Here is a 24,651-nt window from a genome sequence, read left to right on the forward strand (position 1 = left end):
TTCAAAAAGGCTTTGCAGAGTTCATGGGACATCAAAGACAAGCCACTGATATGCAAATTGGAGATCACAGCTAGATGTACTTGAATGGTAGATTCTGAATCTCCTCCTTCAAAAACATTGACAAGAAGTCTAGAACCTTGTCAACTGGAGCTAAATATGGAACAGTATTACATTTAGACATCCACAGACAGAATTTGTGCCATTTGCTGAGGTACAATTTTTTTGTGGAGGGCTTGTGACTACCCAAAATGATTCGTTGAGTTGGGGAACGGAGAGAGGAATGCCTGGCGATTATGGAAATTGGAGAAGCAATGCAGTGAGCTTGAGGTTTTGCAGATTCAGGTGAACCATTCCATCAGAATGGGACAACAGGTTTGGAGTCAGATCTATACTTAAGGGTTTCTAAATTAGGTGAGGCCAAAGAAAGGGAAACCAGATTTGTCGAGGCCAGAATGGAGCAATGAGGATTATCTTGTTCTTCGACCTGATGGGTTTATTCAGGAATTGGGGTAAAAGAGGAACTGGGGTATTGCAGAGAGTAGACCAGGGGGCCAATTGTGAAGAAGAGCATCATCTCGGTGACTCCCCCAGAGGGGGGATCAGGGCAAAGTAGCTGCTGCATTTGGTGTTCCAAGGGGAGGCAAATAGGTTGCGGCAAAGCTGGCCCCATTGACGGAATATCTTTTCCACAGACAGATTGACAGACCACTTGTGAGGCATTAGAATACTCCTGCTCAGTTTGTCGGCAATCACATTGCAGCTCCCCAGAATGTGCGTTGCAATGAGAAAACAGTCAGATGAAATTGCCCATTGCCAAACTTTGACAGCTTCCTGACAGAGGGGGTAGGATCTGGTTCTCCCTCACTTGTTGATGTACCAGACTACTGCCAATGTTGTCTGTTTGGACTGCAATTGTCCCTGGGGGGAGGGTTGGGTGGAAAGCTTGCAACTCTAACAGTACCCTCATCTCAAGAACGCTGATATGCAGATTGGCCTCTAGATGGGACCAAGTGCCCTGGACTGTCTGTCCCATATAATGCCCCCAACCTATGTGGGATACATCCGTGGTCACTATGTCTTGGTGTAGAGAAGGAACAAAAGGACGGCCTATCAGAATTTCATTGGCGTGTAGCCACCACTAAAAATCCTGTTTGCAACAATTGGTAACTGTGATCAAATGAGATGTCACTAAAGGATTCTCTTGTGATATCTTGCCAGTGGAACTAGAGTGATCAAAGCTGCCATGAATCCTACAGCTTGTAAAGGAATCTTTGCTTTTACTTTGTTATTGTGAACAATTTTTCTGACTTGATATTTTATTGTTTGAAGTCTTTATATGCGTAGGGATGCAATGTTCACAATTGTGTTTACATATGATCCGATGAACTCTATCTGCTAGCAGGGCTCCAACTTGGATTTTTTGGAATTTACAGTACTGCCTAGGTCAGACTAGAGCTGAAGAGTATAGTCCCAAGCCTCTTCGAGGAAACACCTGATGGCAGTGGTGAGGAGCCAGTCATCTAGATATGGAAACACCCAAAATCCTTGCAGTCTAACATGAGCTGCAACCACTGCCTTGCATTTGGTAAACACACTGGGGGCTGTGGTGAGACCAAAGGGTAGTGCTCTGAACTGATAATGACTGGCTTCCAGTTGGAAGCGCAGATATCCTCTGGACCATTTGTCCATCTTGATATGGTAACATGCGTCCTGAAGCTCTACAGAGCACATCCTATCATCTTTTCCCCAAAAGGGAAGAATTGAATGAACCGAGACCATCCGAATTTGGTCTGTTGAACAGATCTGTTCAACCTGCTGAGATCCAAGATTGGCCTCCAGTTCCCTGATTTCTTAGGTACTAAAAAGAGTCTTGAGTAAATTCCGGATCCTATTTAGTCTGGTGGGACTGTTTGGATGACTCTTCTGTCAAGCAATCTTTGAATTTCTAGGATCACTACCTCCCTTTGACTGGGTGGGACATCTGGGATTTTGGCTGTACCCTTTGGTTGGACTAGAAAGTTGACATTGTAACCTTTGGTTATAATTCTCTGCACCCAGAGGTCATTTGTTATCTTTTGCTAGGCATGTTGGTGCAGGGATAATCGCCCCACTCTGCATCCAGAGGACAACAATCGGTCTTCCTTTCAGGAATGCTGATAGGAATTCCCAGAGAAAGAATCTCTGGAACCCAGATTTTGCGGGCCACGTCTGCCTCTTCCTTGGCATCTTCCATTATTACCTCCCCCTCTGCCCCGGTAGAAGTCAATGCCACATGAGTCCTGGGAAGGCAGTTTGGACTTTTTAAACCATAGCCTCCCACTCTGCTAGTTCCTGAAGTAAGGCCACTGGGGAGTGGAAAAGTGTATGCCTACGGCAGAAAGAGTTTATTGATCTTTTTCACATCTGGCTAGTCTCTCTAACTTTGGGCCAAATAGGGATGTTCCATCAAATGAAGCATTGATGAAAGAAGACATAAATGGCACCGCAAACTTACATAAGCACATCCAGGTGTGTCTCCTGATGGCTATGCATGAACCCGCAGCTCTCATCATCTCTTCGGCAGCATGTGCGATCAGCCTCATGGACGAGTTGGATATTGACTGCAGGGTTGTGAGTTGAGAAGTCAGTTAGTCTCGAACCCCTTCAGCAAGTACTCCTGACAGAGTATCTGAAAGTTCTTTTATCAAATCCCTCTGCAATCTGGTGAGGTGTGTCTTGTAATTCAATGACCTAAGGGTGAAAGTAAGTTAAGCATACGCGTGCTTCCCAAACCTATCCATAGCCCTAGATTCTCTATTAGGGGGATGGACAGAGGGACTTTTATCAGCAAGTTCCTTCTTAGTGGCTGTCGCTATCACCACAGCATCTACAGGAATCCACTTAGCCCAGTGAAGTTGGTCCTTAGGTGCTGACAATATACAGTCTGGTCTCTTAGGGATCAGCTTGATAGAATCAGGCAACTTCCATGCCCGCAGAGCAATCAGTTTAACAACATCGTAAGCAGAAGGAGAAATCCAACAGGTGGAGGATTGAGCATGAAAGGCCTCGAGATATATTGATTCCTCCGAGGAAGGTTGGGTGGAAGTCCAGTCACCCATCTATTTCAGGATCTCTAGGATGTCCCCGAAGGAAACACTGTCGGGGGGTGACTTGGGAGAACCTTACCCTTCATCAAAATCAGTATCTTCTGTGAATGTCCAAGTGCTTCCTCTTGCAATTTCTCTTCACAAGAACCTCTTCAGTGGGGTATTCTGGAGAGGTATCCAAAGAGGACATAACCACAGTGGTTGGATCTTAAGCCTTCTGTGCCCTCTGTCCCAGGGAAGAGGTTGGTGGAAGCTTTGGTTGAGGGGAAAAAACAGATGTCGATGAGGTAGGCAATGACTTGACTGCCACAATGGACAATGCCCTCTCCAAGGCCTGGAAGGCATCCCCCCCCCATAGGGGTATGGGAGTCTGGAACCAAAAACTACTCCTTCGGAACTGTGGTTCCACTATACAGCAAGGAAACCCCCTCCAAGGCCGAAGCCGGAGCTGAACTTATGAAAGCAGAGGCACTAAGGGGCATGGACGGCTCCAAAACAGCCGAAGTAGCCCCCCCCCCCCCCAGAACCTGCAACAAAGCTACGACCCTGGGATGTCTCTGGGTTTGAAACACCTGAAGTGCTCAGGGTAGCTATTGGTGCCAGAGAAAGAGCTCTAACCAGCACCAAAGCAGTCGATACCAGAACTGTTGAGACCATGAGCTCCAAAGTCTCAATGGGAGTTGAAGGAGGAAGAAAAGTTGGGGTGGAAGTGGACACGGTACTTACAGTCTTAATGCTAGGAACTGAAGCCGATGGGAATCCTTTTGCTGCAAGGAGCTGGTCCACAAACATCATAATATCTGACTCTGAAAGGCTCCTCGTGGATTGCCCTGAGGAAATGGAGGGAGACCTGGGAGGATGTCTCTCCAAGAAAGGGCTTGGAGGGCAATCCACAAATGGATCTACCAAAGGGGAATACCGGGTACATGGGAAGGTGGTAGGCAGTAATCCCTTCAGTTCCTTAGGTTTGGGTGTCACGATGGAGACTGGTGAAGAAGACGGATGCCAATGAACTTGATGCAGAAGCCAGCACCAACAGTGCCAAAGGTTGTAAAGACTGAGTTTTCAGTTCCAAAGGAACTTTCAGAACTGGAGATGACTTAGTCAATTTTGAAGCAGGTTCCGAAGATACAGATGGAATAGGGTGAGGTCGCTTTTTACATTTCTCCCTCTGACCGGAGGAAGAAGATGGTGAAGAAGCCTCTGATCTGGACCCTGACAAAAATTCTTCAAACTCCGATTTTAACAAACCTTTCAAGTTCAATTTGTTTTTTTGATCAACAAGTACCTTATGGCTAAAGCCATGAAATATGGCACAGTCCTCTTGTAAATGTACAGGTCCTAGACAGTATGCACACAAATTATGACCATCCGAATTGAGCAACTTCCTATCACACTTAAAGCACCCCTTAAAACCAGAGGTGCCTTTAGCTGACTTTTCTGCAATTACGTGGAACAGGCACACACACACACAAACACACACACACACACACACACACACACACACACACACACACACCAGAAAAGACTGAGGAAAGAAAACTATAAAAACTAATAATAACTATCCTAGAGACTAAATATAAGTATATAGACTTTTTTTTTGAAGAAAAGGGGAAAGTGAAGTACCAACAATGGTACTGAAGAAATACCAAAAGGTAAGAAGAAAATGGTATGCCAAGCTATCAAAAGGTAGAGAAAAGTGTAAAAGAAGTCATACTCTAATGGGAAGGGGCAGATAAAAGAACTAACTAAAAACTACAGTAAGCAGAAGAAAATATATACATACATATAAAAATATAAGGAGGATGAAACTTACAAGAAAAACTGCTTCGCTCGAGAGCTTAAAGGAGACATCTGGCACTTTGAAGTGGCAAACGAGATCTGAGGCATTTTGCTGAGGAACAGCGTGGGTACAGCTGAACTTGAGTGTTTTTTTGGTGCGTGCAAGCTGATAAAACGGCTGAGTCGGTTCTGAGGATTCAGAACGAAACCCAATGTCAAGAACTATGTGAAGATTGACAACAGCAGATATAAGGTTTTGGTTGTGGAAATTAGTCAGAAAGCATAAAAAAAAAAAAAGAATAATGTATCTGTGACAGAAAACATATGGCAGAAATGTATACTGTAGATACTGTATATAAAGTAAATATTGTAAATATGTAAATAAGTATGTATATTTTAATAAAGAACCCCTACTTTTTTCAGTTAGTGCTGTGGGATCTTTGACATCCAGCCGAGCTACCACCAACTCAGGCAGATATGACCACAGTTTAACATCTCATCCAAAGCATGGTCCCCCATCAGCAAAATAAATACAGCACCCTCATACAAAAGTACTGGAGTTCCACAAGACTTAGTGCTACGCCAACTCCTTTTGTCATTTATTATCAAGAATCTACACAGAAGATAAAGTCATCACTAGGGCATTTGCTTCACAGCAAGAAATCAGCTTACCATTACAGAATGATTTAAAATATTGTGCAAAAACAAACTAAGTACACACTAAAAACAACAGTAATGTTACCTGACAACAAGAAAAAAAAACTTTCATTACAATCTCCTAATATACTAGCCCCTAACCAGCAAGCATTCCCTATTGTTTCACAGCAAAAACACCTGGACTAAATTTGGGCCACTCCCTTTCTTCCCAACCTCATGTACAATAGCAGGCCAAAAACTAATTAGTCAGCTTAAGATGGCCTACAACTTCCCTGTTTATTAACAAAAGTCAAACATACCACTGCCATTAATGTTCTGTTGCCATGCCATGAAGACTTCCTCCTCATGGTAGCACTTCAACATACAACAAGAAGACCAAGAACAGACTCCTCAGTTTCATCCACCTAAGCCCACACTACAAGCCTTCTGCTTACCAATAAATAAGGGCAGCTAGCTTCCTATTAAATAAATTATCAAACAAACTATTAAATAACTGCCACTACCTTCTACTCAACAACCTACTACTTTTTAGACATTCCTCATATACTCTATAGAATTAACAAAACCCTCCTCAATCAGACCTCCTTACACATTAAGAGTGAAAGAAAAGTCATTTTATAAATTAGCTCCAGAAAACTGCTATAAATTCCAGCTACAATATGATGCACATCCGCACAACCTATTTTTCACAAATCTCTTAAACACCATCTTCGGAAGAGTAAACAATGTCACTGCTTTGACAAGCATGGATAAGTACTAATGTGATGCTCCCCACAATACCCAGTCCATCTACAAGACAAAATTCACAACAACTCAAGACTATGGCAAACAAACTACTGTATGCATTAGAGATGTAATCAATTTGCCTGTCTCAAGCTGCATCTTTCTTGCACTCCATTAACTATACAAACTTTTAAATCTTTCCCACTACCCCCACTTGTCCTTCAGTCTCCAATATTCTGTTCCTGTATCCCTTTTGTCTCTTCCTCATTTTATTGTTGCATTACACAATGCTACTATGTTTTGTACAATGTATTATCATTTTGCTGTTTATTATTTAGGTCTATCTGTTTTTGTGTGTGCATGTTTTGCATTTTGCAACCACTTTTTGTGTGTCGTGGTTATAATCAATGCCACCACTAAGGCCTGAGATGTGCATGAAAAGGGTGCTCATACCAGCGTGCTTACCTGGTTAACAAATATAAAATACAATAATAAACCACCAAACCTGTCTTGCTGTTCAACATCAAGAACACTAAAATTATGTTACCTTGCTCTAGCAATTCTTTACAAACAGATGCAGAAGAAATGGAGGCAATGGCATGTTTTACTTTACTGGGCTGAAAGATCTCTGCAGAAGGTGCCTGCAACCATAAAATTAAAAAATTCTTGCTTCTCAAAAGGAAAGTGAAGGCAAATCTGGAAAGGATTTGTGAGATCAAATACATTGCACTGAAGCTGTGAAAGCAGGATTATAAGTAAGGATGCACACTAGAAAATTCAAATGTAGTGATGAAGATAATTTTTGAAAACTTCCTAGACTGCAAGAAGGCCAAATCAGTCAATACTTCAGAAAATCAATCCAGACTGTTCACTGGAAGGTTTGAGTCTAAAACTAAAACTCAAAACGTTTGGCTATACAGTGTGAAAACAGGATTCACTATAGAACACAATGATGCCGGAGCAAGATGGAAGCATAAAAAGTAGAGGCAGTGGGCATTAAATGAGGAGACAGCAATAATGAAGTAATGAATATGAATTTGCCAACACCTACAGAAGCAGTTTTTGACAGCCAGGTTTGGTGTGGTAAATGCTTTCAGGTCAAAGAGAGTCCAACTCAACTAAATCAGTCTGAGCAGAGTAGCTGCTTCTTTGGCTAGGATATTATATATTTTTTACCAGGACAGTTACAAAGAGAAATATGAACAATTTTGTTTTAATTGCATAAACAAACAACAGGTGTTATTTAAAGGGTCTATGTTTAACCGTCAAATAATATTTCCATCAAACGGATAAACATCAAACCCTAACCATCGAATGTTAATTCAGCGAGCATTCATTTCAGAGAATGGGAAAGTACCTAGTTGGCCAACACCTCCCCATCTGCCCTTTTCCCCACTGTAGTGCGGTCTCAGAGTTTGTATACACAGTTGGGGGGTTGAAGTCCCACATGTTTGAGGGTGTAGGGGGGTCAACCCCCTCCCCCGGGTAGGTTTAAAATACTGCGTTGTGTAAGACGGGTAAGTGTTGGCTAACTAGTTACTTTCCCCTGGTGAAAAAATTAATGTTCAATGGTTAAGGTTCGATGTTTAGCCATTTTATGGAAATGTTATTCAACAGTTAAACACAGACCTGTTATTTTACAATGAGAAAAGAAACAACAAAAAGATTAACAACTATGTAGCACATTATAGTTGACTAAATTTTATTATTTATTTAGGAGTACATGATCTAAGCAGAAATCTGCACTAAATAAGTTAAATTGAGAAATATGACTAAATAAATGGAAACTACAGATTTTGGTAAATATCACAATACACAGAAGAAAAATATAACAAATTTGTGTGTTCAGAAATTTAAGCTGTGCAAAATAAATAAAGACTATATAGCTATTAAAAAAGGAGTGGTATAAATGGATTTTGGTAAAATTTTATATAACTCCAGGATGGGAAGCATTCAGAAAATCACATGAAGCTACAAAAATAGAAAAAAAAACATAGAAAATACCTCTGGAATGCGAGTTTCTTGTTTGATGTTACATAAAGAATAAATGAAATAAGGTCACTGAAAGAGAGAGAATATTTTTGGTAGAGGGAGGAGAAAGAGTTGAAACTTGATTATATTTTTAAATGCAGGAGAATCAGGAAATTTTTGAACCATACTGCTAATGTTTGATTTCCAATGCTTAAATGTGAATATCTGCTATGGATTATTTGATGCATCAGAATCAGAGTGAGGAAAGTAGATACTTAAATGCTTTAGCCACAGTAAAATTGGAATTGCATATATTTACATATTACGAGATAAAAAAGAACTATTAGAAATCAGAAAGTATATATGATTAAAAAGGTGTCTTAACTGATCAGTGAAGTCCTAAATATTACAACTCTCATTAACGTAAGGACTGGCCTACTGTAGAATGCAATTATTCTTAGTACTACAAAGTTTTTTATGAAAAATCTGTAATAAAAAGATTGCTGTATTTGGATTTTGTAAAGTAAAAAAAAAAAAAAAACTCTGCCTTTGATAACTGCAAGGAATCTTTAATATCTAACAGATCAACCACACAATCAGGCAACATGATCCCTTGGTTTAGCAACTCTTGCAAAGGATGGCACTTCAGAGTCCAGCAATCCCATATGCTATATAACATTGTCAGTACTGGAACATGTATCCAAGGAAATAGCATGGAGACAGCGCCCAAAGACTTCTACTCTTTCAGACATGAAAGGCGAGTACATTATTTTCCTAGTCACAAGCAAGAACTGACACCAAGCTTTCCTTGATTTAGAAGAAGACAAGAGATGGGTAAGAGCTAAATACTCCCAAAGCCTAAATTCAATCATTCAGCCTTTGCTGGGGAAATTAGTGGCTAACTTACTGCGAGTTGGCCTGCTGTTATCACATTCCAAAATCCCACCTTACAGGAACAGAGGTGATGACATCCCAGAATACAGTGGTGTGGCCTTTCTGCTCCCCTTAGCATCAGCAGATATGGAGGGAAAATGTGGATCTTCACTATCTAAGATATAGTCGATGACATACGAGAGCAACAGACAACATCAGGGAAGAATTTTTTTCAATACGAGGCTCTTGCTGATCTCTGGCTTCTGGAACACTTACCTTTTTTTTTTTCTAATCCTGACATGCGATCATATAACAGATCCACCTACTAAACCCCTATTTGTGATGTGATCTTCCTTTTTAAATATTTGACCCTTCTCCTGCAGGCAGTCAGACTGAAAAAGTGGCATCTTTGACAATTCTCCACACTCTCACTGATGAAATACAAACTTGGCTGTTGAGGAAGTTGCCCTGTGATCAGATAACCACAGCAATGCTTAGAGGATGTGCACAATTTATTTATCAAACACTGCAATGTTCTAACAATGTAGAGAGGGTCCTGTCATGTGATCAAAAAACTACGGCAACACTTAGATGGTATCAGGGATTTTTGCATCTAAGACTCAAATTTTCCAAAAATGTGCATTACACTAGAAGTCTGAAATATGCAACTGAATGAAAAATATTAGGGAGTACACATGCTAGCATCAACTTCCCAGGAGGAGTGCACTCCCCAAGGTACAAGAACCAGTGACATTTTTGAAGAGAAAAGTCACCACAAACACTACCCATTGCAGAGGACCTTAGAAAGCAAATTAATATAATATAAATTTGAATAAAGCATTAAACACTGACATGACACTAAAAATAGTATGTCATTTCTGTAGTATTTAGATAAAGTCTCACTTGCAAAGGGCGAAGATATGTTAGTGACTTCTTCCACCACTGAGCATCACTAACAGCATACAGTACTGCTTTAGTTGTAGTGGTTGTACTAGATAACATTTCCATTGTTTTGGCTGTAGTCCGGTGTAGGAGGTCTGATGAACTGCTAATGGAAGTCTTGTTGTCACCCTATTAGTTTAAGCAATTAGAATATGTAAGTAAAACAGCACTGAAGCAAAATACAGCCAGACATATAGATTATAGTTCAAACACAAAACAAGCATATTATTATTTTAGTACCACTGTAACCTGAGTTTGTAAAACTGCTTCATAATGCAACTGATAAAGTGCAGACAGTATCCACCAATGATGCATGGCTTCTGGGTATAACAAGTTAAAATATATTTTTACAACTAAGTTAGTAACACATCAAGACTTATCAAACTATTACTTGCACACTGCCCATTTTTGAGGAAAGAAAATGGGCAATGTCTAAAAGTAGTGGCTCCACAATATCTGTCTCTCAAGCTCCTTCATCACAGCCCAAAACATTAGGTTTTAGAAATATGGGTCACCAGATATCTGTTGAAACCAGATTATTAGGCACAAGAAACACTAAAGCTCAAGTCAGAACAGTAAAGCCATGCATAAGCACACTCCGTATATGAAATTCCAAAACCAACTACCATTTTTATTCAAATAAATGAAGCAAAACAAACATGACACAAGCCTGTCATGTATGAAAGTCAAGAAAACCTCTGTTGTGGAGTACTCACCATGCCTGAATGCCCTGTACTATTATATATGATTATCCTGTACTCATCATACCTGAATGCCCTGTACTCATAGGTTCATAGGTTGGTACTAGGCTATCAGCCCAAGGGCCTAAGTAAGCCTAGCCAACAAGGTTCCCTGGCTTACGCCACCCAAGAAAGTTATTTTCCTGTGCCCCAGTCGAGCAGAGCCACAGAAGTGATCCCTGGGGTGTATTTCCTATTTCTCATCCACTTATCAAGATTTTTCTGGAAGAGTGCTAATGAGGAACTTTGCTTGACATAGATGGGTAGCTTGTTCCAGAGTATGGGAAGTCTCTGGAACAGGAATCTATCCCTCCAGCATGTCCTATGTATTGTGGTGACAAGGTTTAGGTCCCTAGAGCATGTAGCTCGGACAGATTGGGATTTCTTTAGGTGTAGCATGTCCAACAGCTCTGAGTTTGACATAGCTTTACATGTTAGGCAGAGATCACCTCAGAGTAGGTGATATGCTACGAAGTAAAGCTGAAGTTTTTTGAGACGGTCAGTGTAGGGCATCTGTTTGAGGCCAGTAATCCTCTTTGTGAGGTATTTTTGTGGCTTTTCCAGCTGCTACAGATGTCTTGTGAGGTATATTCCAAAAGGGGCAGTGTACTCTATCTACAATGGGTCTAATGAGTGTCGAGTAGAGGGGAACAATGGCCTCTTTTTTCCTAGATGAGAACCCTTTTGTGAAGAGGTATGCCATGTACAAGGATTTCCTGACTACTGTAGTGATGTGATTATCAAAGAAGAGACTACTGTCCACCTGGGTCCCTGCCGCCTATGTGGTAGTTCATGGGTACAGAGTTTTTACCAAAGGGGATGACAATGCACTTTTTGGCATTGAGCTTGAGGCCATGGCTCTGACACAAGGCATTTGTTTCAGTGAGACCCTTCTGTAGGATGTCCACTTCATTTGGGGACTCAACTATGGTTCCTAGTTTTCAGTCATCTGTGAACTTCATTAGCCAAAGGCCTTCTGTGTTAGCCATATTTCAGAGATGTACATACCAAACAGGAGAGGTCCCAGGACTGAACCCTGTGGTACTCCACTTGTCACTGTTTTGAAATCAGATTTGGAGTCTGCAACTTTTACAGTGTGGGTTCTGTCAGGGAGCCAGCTGGCAACCCATCTTGTGATGTAGGGATTTACACCTAGTTTAGTGAGTTTAGCTATAATTTCAGAATGGGGGATGGTGTCGAAAGCTTTGGCGAGATCAAGATAGGCTGTGTGAACCAACTTACCTTTGTCTACAGCTTTGGTGACTGCCTCAAAGAAGTCGATCAGGTTCAAAAGGCATGATCTGCCTTTCACAAACCCGAACTGGGTGAGGTCCAGTGTTTGGACGTTACCAATGTCTTTGTTTATAAGTTCCATGATGATACGTTTCATGGCCTTACAGACCCAGGCTAGATAGGCTAATAGGGCGATAGTTCCCAGGATCAGTGGTGGCTCCCCCTTTGTGGAGTGGGATAACTGTTGCTGTGCGCCATTCAGTGGGCACAAAGCCTGATGTGAGACTATGATTGAACATGGTGCTTATGTGGGGAGCCAGTTTGTTCTGAAGTTCGTGTAAAATGCAGCCTCGGATGTTGTCCGGTCCCATGGATGCTGTGTTTTTGGCTTTAGAGAGTGCAGCTTTTACCTGCGTAGTTGTGACACAGGGACTCTGCATTCTTCCTGTATAGTTATGGGCCTTTTAGGGGGTGAGGGGGGTAAAGTTAGCACTGAACCTATCTGCCAGGACGTTGGCAATATCAGTTGGTTCTGTAATTTTCATGCCAATGTGCAGTAACTCAGAGCAGATCTGGGTGTTGCCATTGAGATTCCTGACATAGTTATAGAATGCTTTGTGGTTGTCCCTGGAATCAGTCACAATTTTGTTTTTGTAGCTAGCTTTGAAAGATCTTATAAGGGATCTCAGCTTCTTACTGAGGCTGACCAGGGAACTCATCCACTCATGGGATTTTACTCTCTTTTGCAACAGTTTCTTCCTTCTGTTGTAGAGTTTGTTTATGGCAGGGGACCACCAGATTGGCTTCCTTTTTTTGGTTATCGTCTTGGTTCTTTTTGGGATAGAACGATCCATGCACTCGTGTAAGTGCTTATAGAGTGCATCTGTGTAGGACTCCGCAGTCGCAACTGTAGTGTCCATCTGCATGGATATCATGAAGTTCACCACTTCTGTCTTAAGAAGTATTAAGTTGGCTTTGGAGAAATTTTTTACCATGATTTCCTTAATGGGAATCCTGTATTCACCATGTCTGTATAACTTCAACATGTTTAGTGCATATGAAGATGTTTCAAATTATGGGATCATCTCTCCTAGAATTCTCTCTGGAAGTAAAACTCTCAGTACCCATAGTCACTAGACACATGTCAGCTAGCATCCCTTGCACATGGCTTAAGGGTCATGTTCACTGCCAACGAACCAAGTTCTTGATCTACAAAAATTTAAGCTGGAACTACTCTTAAATATACAAGTAAATAGAACGAAAAAGGAAAATGTAATGCATCACAAATTTTACTGATGACCATTCTGACTTTATTGATAAACAAGTCCAGATCTCTTCAGCCATCCCACTTTCAATATGGTCAGAAAAAACGTTCATAAATGTGCGGGAAGGACACCCCTTTGCATTACTTTTCAAACAAAACTGACAACAGGAAACCAAGAAAGGAGAATATTCCTACCTTACTGCATCTTAGGCTTGCATAAATCCAAACAGGAACACAGTGATGGCAACTACCCTGCTGACAGAGAAGTCTTCAAACATATGGCATTAAAGACACTGTTACATACCCATTCTCTTTGGAGTTATCAGCAGTATATTCATTACTGAAAGAGTATTAACCTGCATTTACTCAGAATGGAGGCAAAAAGGATGGAATTGTCTTAAGGAATTCATGTGGGACTTCCATTACAGAACATCTTAGCATTTAATGTTAGGTCCAAGTAACAGTGGCTTGGTAAATATACAATAGTAGAACAGGTAATAGCAGCACAAACATCCTTGACAGAAAACCTAGTAAAAATGAATTACAGAAACCTTAATATACAAAATAGCCTATGAAGTCTTGGCTCAAAAGACAAAAAAAAAACACTCACTTTCAGTTGCAGAAGTTATTAATCCTTGGCATAATCCAGAAAGTTCAGGTTTTAAAAATATACATTGATTTACATGAAGTATTTACAACACAAACAACTTTATTTCTAATACTAGGGTATGGGATTCTTAACAAAACTTAAAAAAAATACTTTTACACTTTATAAAGAATGGAAGACAGCCTAAGATATCATGAGAGAAGCTACTTTGTCAAAGGAAAATGATAGATATTGTGTAAATTAAAATGCTTTTCCCAAAATTATACTGTGTGTACAGTGAAGGAAATGTGCAAAGCCAAACAGCAGTTTTCAAAATAATATGGCTTCCTTTGCAAGAACAGTTATTTCTTGTACATGTTCAGCTTAGATATTAATAACATATAGCTGTGGGCTTTACTGTAAAGGCATCCTGTTATAGAAAAAAGGAAGTTGACTTTCTTGGCTTTCAGATACAGAAATAAATAAATAAAATGCAGACAGGTCAAGTGATGCAAAGATGACGTGGAGAGACTTTTGTGAAGTCTTCAGATACAGCGAGGACCAAAGAAGGGCATGAACTAACCATGGACTTTTTCATGGCACAGACAGAAACCAGAAGAACAAGTCACAAGGACATTAAAAATAACATTGGTTGAAAAGAATATATAAACTGGACAGTATGTTTCACTTGGTAGTGATGTCTTTGACTAAGTGTGAATTAATCTATTCATCTGCTTAGCTGTGGTATAATAGAATTGAAATAGCTCTGATAGAATTAACTGTTTGGCAAGAATTTGTTCTGAGACAAATAAAGAATAATACAGTAGTACAGAGTTTGTCTGGTCACTTTAGAAATTTTCTTCAGAAAAGGGAAGAATGAGGATAACTCAGTTTCCCAAAAATGCACAAGTAATACAAACGACAATCTATTCTTTGTGTATGTCACTCTCGCATTTTGAAGGGTGAGGTGGTGGATGTGGAAATCTAGCCTTAATTTATGAAATTTTAAATTAGACAAGCTGCCAAAACCATTTTATTCAGAAATATGCATGCACAGTTCAAGGAATAATTTGCCAAGAGACAGTATAAGTATTTGTTTCCACAAACGATTCCAACAATTCTGACAAGGGTTACACTTCAAGATAAACAAAATATATCTATCTGCATATATAAAAAAAGTCTTCCTTAAAATATAGTGACTATCTAAAGAAAGCAGAATAAACAATTCCTTGGAAAGAAGTGAAGGAGAAAATTGATGAAAAAAAGACAGATGAACTTATGTACTTACTACTTAAGTCAAGAAATGAGAAAGATGAAGTGGTCCAACAGAGGACAAAAAGAAATACTAGGGTTAATACAATGGGTAATAAAAGTGAGAGAAAATGGACATTTGAGGATACATGTGATTAGTGAGACATTTAAGATCATAAATGAAAGTAAACACTTACTGGTAAATAAACTTAAGGATGCAGCGTTTCAGTGTACTCTGGAATTTTGGGGAAGGTCTAATGCCAAAGTACTTGACAAACTCCAGAAGGTTCTGGACGTTTACTCAGCAATGCCTGTATCACTATTTTATACACCATCTGGAAGGCAGAAATGTTCCCATACCCTGAGTGATACATATACAGTACTGGGGGGTGGGGTACTTTGATGAATATTTTTGGGGTTTGCCCTCGACTGGCTATATTTACAAAAGAAAATACAGCAAATACTAACAGATATTTTACAGGTAAACATTCCCCTACAGTCACGACTGTTTCTTTTAGGAGGCTCAACTTAACACTGAATTGCCTAATCACGATTATTACCTATTAGCCCTAATTATGTTCTTAGTGAAGATCATAACAAAACACTGGAATTATGCACTCACTATAACTAGGCATCTGTGTTGTCCAATTTCATTCTTCCTCAACATATGGGTTTGGATCCGATCCTCAGATCCAACTTGGTTGCTTACTCCAGACTTCAGATCCATCTCTCAAACTCATTCCTCTACTATAATGCCTTGGTCCATCCCCAATACCTCAGATAGAGTTTGTTGCCTTAAGAGCCCTATAGCTAGGCAGAGACAGGAATAGCTGATGGAAAAAGAAAGGGCTAAAACCTGGAAATATATGTTCCAGAAACAGTCCAACAGGTTTCTCCAGAAGATTTAAGGAAGGGGGGTGGATGGGGGGAAAGTTGAGGAAGAATGAAAATGGACAACACTGATGTCTAGTTATGCTGAGTATGTAACTTTTAAATCTGATGTTGTCCTTCTCATTCTTCAGCACATGGGACAGAGTCTCCAGCTAAGTTGATCTTGGATGGCCCTCGTGGAAGGATATTCCAGAGTACTGCCTAACCAAAGGCAGCTCTGTTTCTAGATATAATATCCAAAGTGTAATGAGTAACAAAGGTATGAGCAATGGACCATGGCTGCTGCATAAATATCATCAATAGATGTTTCTGACCAAAAAGCAGATGAAGCAGTCATGGAGTCTAAACCAGAAACTGCACTTGCTGGAAGCAGTCTTCACCCTGGAATATGCTGGCATTTTACAGTAACTGAGACCTGGTTTAAAGCTGCAGACAGCACCCCAGCTATACCAGGTTACATTTCCTTCCACATGTTCAGACCACATACTGAAGGTGTGAGAACTAAAGGATGTGGTGTATCAATATTCATTAAAGATAAATACACCTCTAGACTGATTAAACAGCACAATTTCCTTGAACTACTTCAGGTGCAATTGACTGTAGGTAAGATCCATCTTCAGGTCATTGCCAACTACAGGACCCCCTCCATGAATCAGGACATCCGCTCAGCCTACTTGGATCTACTTGAGTCAATCAAGATACAACCAAACACTCTGGTTTTGGGTGACTTTAATTATCCAGCCACAGACTGGGTAAATTCTACGTGTTCTAACTCACTAGCCCAAAGGTTCCTGGACTTCGTTAACTCCATGACCAGGACCAGCTCACAAGGGGCTCAAACATCCTGGATCTGGTGCTTACCAACATGAGGGAACACTGTACCACCCCCAGTGTGTGGCCATCCCTGGAGAGATCTGACTACAAATCAGACTGTAGCTAGAGTTGCCACCTTTTCAAATGCCCAAAGTGGGACATTTTTGTAGAAACGTCAGATTTTGTAGGGCAAAACATACCCACAGCCAGTACAAAAGACAGAACTTCACTTTTTTGCCTAAATAAAAGCTTATTCTTGTAGCATTTTAGTTGCTTATTCTGTTTCTTATAACATTTAGGTGTTTCAGATACAAAAATGACTGTTTTATGCAATTATTAAAGAAAATATAGGAAATGTTTTTGTCCTAAAATCTCAGGTCATTTGCCATTTTTTCAATTTTTTTGCAGGACACAACTGCCCAAAGAGGGATTGTCCCTCGCAAAGTGGGACAGGTGGTAACCCTAACTGTAACACAAGACCAGACCCCCCCCCCCCCTTAGCAACAACTAGACTAAAAAACTTCTCCAAAGCCAATTAAAACTTCTTACATGATGGCATAAATAGCTTCACAGCCCCTCCCGCCACTGATGAAACAGACACCTATGCTGAATTATACACCAATGCTTTATACAAGCATCTGTACAATTATATTGACTCTGCTTTACCTGATAGAACCAAAGCAAGACCTTCAAGGAAAAACTAACCTGCCTGGTGGACAACTGCCATTAATAGGCTATACGAAAGTAGAAAGAAATTGTTATCTAAGAGTAGGAAGGAATGGTCTCAAAACTGAAAACACTCTTTCCTCAACTTAAACAAGCAAATAAGGCCCCTAGTGAAGTCCTCCAAAGCTAACTACAAATCCAAATTAGTTTCCCTAACTAAGGATAAACACAAGGTGTTCTTTAGCTACATCCATAACCTCAAAGGTATGGCCCAGCTTTGTGCTGAACTTGTAGTTAATGGTACTACATATATAGAGCCTGTGGATACAGCAAACCTGCTGGCTGATAAGTTCACTGAAAACTTCACTCCCATATCCCCACCACTTATACCCCAAAGCATCCCTAACACCTATCCCCTGCCAGTATCTCTGAAGAGCAGGTCTTAAATGCCCTCTCCAAGGCTAGAAACACAGCCTGTATGAGACTAGACAACATCCTAGGCTGTGTTATTTATTTGCTTATTATTTATTCCAGTTTGAATACCGGGGAGGTCTACTGGACTAGGGGAGGCCATTTTCAGTGGAGGCCCGGGGAGAAAAGCTCCACAATACATAGTTTAGTTACATGAATAATTACAGAGAAACAAGTACAATTTTGTTTAGGCAAGAAAGACGGGCATATAGCCTGGTGGCTAGATTTTACAGTTTAGCTATTTATATAATCTACATATGTGAGAGAGGTTAGCTAGGTGAGAAGGTTAACCAGGAGTAAAAGGGAAGGAGAGCTTGAGAGGTATGGGGTGAAGCGTACAGTTGCATTTTCTGTTTAAATAAAGGTAGGAATGAAGAAGAGTTTTAAAGTTTTCAAAGTTGTCACAGGCCCTCAGAGAGGAGGGAAGTGTTCTACATGGGTTAAAGAAGGAATTAGCATCACCACTGAGAACACTTTTCAAATCACAGCCTAAACACTGGTGTCACCCTAGTGAAATGTACAACAGCTAATGTCATCCCTTTGCACAAATGGGGTGCTTTCATGGACCCCAGGAAGTATAGACCCATTAGCCTGACCAACCTTATCTGTAAGGCCATGGAACGAATCATCATGGACCTTATTAACAAATATACAAGAAATCTGCAAATGCTTGACCCCACCCAGTCTGGCTTTGTCAAGGGGAGATCATGCCTGTTAAACTTGGTGGACTTCTTTGAGACAGTCACCAAAGCCCTAGATGAGGGCAAATCTGTTCATATGTTCTACCTAGACTTAGCCAAGGCCTTTGACACTCAGGCATCATTGACAAACCCGCCCAGCTGAGGATCAACCCATGTACTGTTAGGTGGGTTGCAAACTGGATCACTGATAGAACTCGTACGGTCAAAATAGGGGACTCCACCTCCTCCAGCAGACCCATAACCAGTAGTGTTCCACACGGATCGGTTCTGGGATCTCTAATGATTAGAATCTACTTCTCTGAAGTACAGGCTAAAACTAAAGGACTGTGGCTGACAAAGTTTGCTGATGACTGCAAACTGGGAGCAATCATTGAAACCCCTAGCAATGTCAACATCCTGCAAGAAGGCCTCACACAGGCTAATAACTGGTGCCAAAGTCATGGTCTTAAACTTAATGCAAAAAAATACATCATCATCCCCTTCGGTAAGGGTGATGTTCCTGCAAACTACCACATCAATAGCAATACCCTAAGCACACAGTCGATGGGAGAGATCTGGGCACACAAGTTGACAGCAACCTTAACTTCGATCACCATGTCTCCACAGTAGTAAGAAGGGCAATTTATATTGCTCATCTTAAAAGTAAAGGCATTGCCTCCAGAAAAAAAGAGGTTATAACCCCCTGTACTCTTCCTTCATCAGGCCAATAATAGAGTACAACACTCTCTTTGGTATGTTCCTTTCCAAACACCTGCAGCAATTGGAGAGACCACAAAGGTTCCTTACAAAGAATATTCATGGTCTTCAAGATCTATCTTGTGCAGACAGACTGAAATCATTGTCACTTTACTCTGTGTTGTACAGACTGCTTAGAGGTGACCTGTGCCTTACATATTGGGCAATCTCTGACCCAGCTTTAATGGAAATGCTACACATTCGCAAGTCAAATGGCACATGGATCACCTGCTCAAAGAACCTTAACCTGGTATGTGACATCACCAGAAACTGCTGGAGAGACAGATTTGTCTCAAAGAGGGTTGCCCCACATTTGGAACAAGCTTCCTATTCATGTTAAGCAAAGGTCCTCATTGGCCCTACTTAAGCACAATTTAGACGACTGGATAGGTAACCAGAAATTCACTACGGAAATTTCACCTGTGTCCCTCTCGGACAGGGGCAATTAGGTCCTGATTTTAGTGCCTGCTTGAACCAGACACCCTTGAGAACACAGGTTGAACTTAGCTAGGCTTTTGAGGGCCCTGGAGCCAATAGCCTAGTAACCTCATATGATCCAATGATCCTATGAGCCTTGGGCGGTTTGGGTAGGGGAATGCCTTGCTGAGAATAGATAAAAGAAATGCAATCAGTTATCCATTTAGCTAGAGTGACTTTAGAAATGAAGCATGTACTCTTATTTATTTGAAATATTTGGGAAAAAGACTGGTAAATGCATGGACTGGTTAATGTTATTTTCAAAGGCTACTTTATGTAAAAAGGAAAGGTTTGTCTGTAAGGTAACCCTATCTTTATGGAAAATAATGTAAACGGGATCTTCGAAGAATGAGCCTGGAGTTCAGATATCCTCTTTGCAGAAGTAATGGCTACTAAGAACACCATCTTATATAAATCATTTCGATATTCACCAATGACATATAATTATTCACAAAATTCCAGCTAGCTGAGCTGGCCTTACCTCCTCTTGTCACGTGTGTGTGTGTGTGTGTGTGTGTGTGTGTGTGTGTGTGTGTATGTATGTGTGTATATATATATATATATATATATATATATATATATATATATATATATATATATATATAGTGGATATAAAAAGTTTACACACCCCTGTTAAAATGCCAGGTTTTTGTGATATAAAAAATGAGACCACAATAAATCATTTCAAAACTTTTCCCACCTTTAACGTGACCTTTAACTTGCAAAATTCAATTGAAAAAACAAACACATCTGTTAGGTAAAAAAATATAAAAAATAAAAAATGTACAATAAGCTGGTTGCATAAGTGTGCACACCCTTAAACTAATACTTTGCTGAAGCATCTATTGGTTTAATTACAACATTCAGTCTTCTTGAGTACACACCTGCCATCAATTAAAGAGAGACTGATTAACCCCAAATAAAGTTCAGCTGTCCTACTAGGATTTTCCTGACATGTACTCAGTTGCCTGCTACAGCAAAAGCCATGGTTCGCAGACAGCTTACAAATCATCAAAGAGATCTCATTGTAGAAAGGTATCAGTCAGGAGAAGGGTGCAAAAAAATTTCCACAGCATTGGATATACCATGGAACACAGTGCAGACAGTCATGAAAAAGTGGAGAAAATATGGGACAACAGTGAAGTTGCAAAGAACTGTACTTCCCTCCAAAACTGATGAAAACTGGCCAGGGAGGCTGCCAAGAGACCTACAGCAACACTGATGGAGCTGCAGAAATTTCTGGCAACTACAGGTTGTGTACTACGTGACAACAATCTCCCGTATTCTCTATATGTCTGGGCTGTGGGGTAGGGTTGTAAGACAGAAGCCTTTCCTTACAAAGAAAAACATCTAAGCCCGGCTAAAATTTGCAAAACAATATATCAAGTCTCACAAACGTATGTGGGAAAATGTGTTATGGTCTGATGAGACCAAGGTTGAACTTTTTGACCACAATTCCAAAAGGTACATTTGGCACAAAAACAACACTTTGCATCACCAAAAGAACACCATCCCCATGGTGAAGCATGGTGGTGGTAAGTATCATGCTTTAGGGTTGCTTTTATTCAGCTGGAGCTGGGGCTTTAGTTAAGGTGGAGGGAATTATGGACAGTTCGAAATACCAGTCACTTTTGGCCCAAAACCTTCAGGCATCTGCTAGAAAGCTGAAGATGAAGAGGAATTTCACCTTTCAACATGACAATGACCCCAAGTATACATCCAAATCAACAAAAGAGTGGCTTCACCAGAAGAAAATGAGAAGTTATGTACCTACCATAACGTTCCATGTTAGTTGTCTTCTCTCACCTTCTTTCTTGCTGGATGGGTTCGGAGCCGAACCTCGGCTCCGACTTGGCCACTTACTAAAGCTCGAGAGCTAATTTTACCGGCTCGAGGCAAACCTATATCCCATGATGCTAGGCGATAACTACCTAGATCTTGTTTGGTAGCTGAAACAACATTAGGCAATATAGTCCTCCAACTGGAGAGGAGGAGGAAAAAGGATAACCCCGAAAGGATCGCTATCTAAGCTGAAGTTACCCTAGGACAAGCTATTTGGCTGAAAGTGCAAGATCAGGACCCTTCAAAGAAGGGGAAATCTTCTCGGTCTGTCCAGGCTAGGGGGATGGTGGGCGGGACGCAAGAAAGAAGCGAGAAGACAACTAACATGGAACGTTATGGTAGGTACATAACTTCTCAATGTTAAGTTGTCAATCTCGCCTTCATTCTTGCTGGATGGGACCGCGTCCCTAGCACCTTCATCCTGGGTGGCTCATTGGAACAGACTCTTGAGAACGGTGGAACCAAAATTTGCCCTGTTTCTGGAGGCCATGTCCAATTTGTAATGCGAAACAAAGGTATGAGGAGAAGCCCATGTGGCTGCTGCACAAATAGTGTCTATTGGTAGTCCAGCTTGAAAGGCTGTTGATGTGGCTAGCGCCCTGGTTGAATGGGCTCTTGGCCTAGAAGGCAATTCTTTACCTCTGAGTTGGTAAGTATACGTGATCAGAGAAGAGAGCCACCTAGACAGGGTTACCTTGGATACTGGAAGGCCTTTCTTATTTTCTGCATAAGATAAAAAGAGTTGATCAGATTTCCTGAATTGTTTAGTTCTGTCCAAATAATATCGGAGCTGATGATGAACGTCCAGACAATGCAGTTTTTGCTCCGCCCTGTTCGAATAATTAGGGAAGAAAACTGGGAGGTCAATTGACTGATTTAAATTTGTCTGCGAAGCCACCTTGGGTATGAAAGAGTGGTTTGTTCTTAGAGAAACTCTGTCTTTGTAGAAGACTAAGTAAGGAGGACGAATGCAGAGGGCATGAAGTTCAGATACTCTCCTAGCAGATGTAACAGCGACCAGGAAGAGTGTTTTCCAGGAAAGTAATTTCAATGAACAGGAAGCTGCAGGTTCAAAGGGAGGTAAAATCAAGGATGTTAAAACTAAGTTTAGATCCCACTGTGTTGGAGGATCTTTGATTGGGGGTTTGAGTAAAAAGACACCTCTAAGGAATGCTTTGCAAAGCTTATGGGACATGATGCTGCAGTCCGACAGGCCTATGTGAAAATTTGAAATGGCTGCCAAATGAACTTTTATTTTGGAGGATGAAGATCCTGAATGAAAAATTTCAGCTAGGAAATCCAAGACCGAGTGAATTGGATTAGTGAACGGATCTATATTTCTAGTCTTTGCCCAGAAGGAAAAACGTTGCCATTTACTAGTGTAGATCCTTCTGGTGGAAGATTTAAGGGAAGCTACTATAATATCCCGGACGGGATTTGAAATCATAGGAAGCTTGGCTAGGGACGGAAGTGGAGCAACCAAGCAGTGAGGTTGAGAGAATGGAGGGATTGGTGCAGCTGTCCCGACTGCTGGGCCAAAAGATCTGGCACTGGATCCAGATGCCAAGGCTGCTCCAAGAGATAACGATGCAGGAACGGAAAACATATCTGTCGAGGCCAATATGGGGCAATGAGAATCATCTTGGCTCTCAAGGCAGTTGCTTTCTGAATTACCTGTGTTATTAATGGAAAGGGTGGAAAGGCGTAAAGAAGTCCCTGAGGCCAAACGTGGACTAGAGCGTCTCTGGGGGGATGGCCTGGAAGGAGGAAGAGGGTGAAGAAGTCGGGGCATTTGCTGTTTTGAAGTGTAGCAAAAAGATCGCAGCAAGGAAGGCCCCACTTCTGAAAAATCTCTACCGTCACAGATTGTTTGAGAGACCACTCGTGTGGCATGAGAATAGCTCTGCTCAACCTGTCCGCTATGATGTTGGACTTCCCGGGGATATGCGTTGCTATCAGAAACCGCTGAGAAGAGATCGCCCATTGCCGAAGTCTGAGTGCTTCTCGACACAGGGGATAGGACTTGGTTCCATCCTGCTTGTTGATATACCACACTACAGACATATTGTCCGTTCGGACTGCAATAGTCCCCAGGGGAAGAGAGTCGTGGAGGGCTTGCAACGTCAAAAGCACTGCTCTCATCTCCAGGACATTTATGTGCAGGTGGCATTCAAAAGGTTGCCATGTGCCATGGACTGTCCTGCCCTGAAAATGCCCCCCCCCACCCGATCAGGGAGGCGTCCGATGTGACCGTGGCGACCGGGGAGGGAGGAATAAAGGGTCTGCCTTGATGGACTTGAGGGGACAACATCCACCAAGACAGATGATTTTTGCAAATTGGAGTTATCATGACCTTGTGGTGCATAGGGAGTTGTTGGAAAGACCATTGGGCGAAAAGCATCCACTGTAGAAGACGCATGTAAAAGCGGGCAAGAGGAAGAAGTGTGATGGCGGCCGCCATGAGCCCCAATACTTTCAGGACATACCTGGCCTGAATTCTGTCGCTCTGAAGCAGAACATGGACATGGTTTTGAATATCTAAGATCCTTTGATCTGTTAACTTTGCTGAGAGCTGCACAGTGTCCAAGTTGGCGCCTATAAAGGTAATAGATCGACAAGGTGACAAGGCAGACTTTTCAAAATTTATAGAGATTCCTAGCCCTCTGCAAATGTGAATGGTGTAATCTCTGGCCTGAAGAAGTTGATGCCTGGTGGTGGCGGTGAGGAGCCAGTTGTCTAGATATGGAAACACCTGGAATCCTTGACACCTCAGGTGAGCCGTAACCGCTGTCATACATTTGGTGAACACTCTGGGGGCTGTAGTGAGACCAAAGGACAGGGCTCTGAATTGGTAGTGACTGGCCCCCAGCCGAAAGTGGAGAAACCTTCTGGAGCGCCTGTGAATTTTGATGTGATAGCACGCGTCCTGAAGGTCCACGGAGCACAT

At 41.3% G+C, this 24,651-nt stretch overlaps 1 protein-coding gene across 1 annotated transcript in view; it reads right to left on the reverse strand.

The window, feature by feature from the left end:
- NBAS (NBAS subunit of NRZ tethering complex) overlaps positions 1-24,651 on the reverse strand; it is a 3,380,746-nt gene that overhangs the window by 1,630,383 nt on the left and 1,725,712 nt on the right. Inside the window, exon 36 of the mRNA XM_044064792.1 lies at positions 9,996-10,163. Within this exon, the coding sequence (XP_043920727.1) occupies positions 9,996-10,163 (168 nt within the window). The remainder of the gene's footprint in view (positions 1-9,995; positions 10,164-24,651) is intronic.

Source organism: Protopterus annectens, chromosome 1.part0, assembly GCF_019279795.1.
Source record: "Protopterus annectens isolate FY-2018-M chromosome 1.part0, PAN1.0, whole genome shotgun sequence".
Lineage (NCBI taxonomy): Eukaryota > Metazoa > Chordata > Ceratodontiformes > Protopteridae > Protopterus > Protopterus annectens.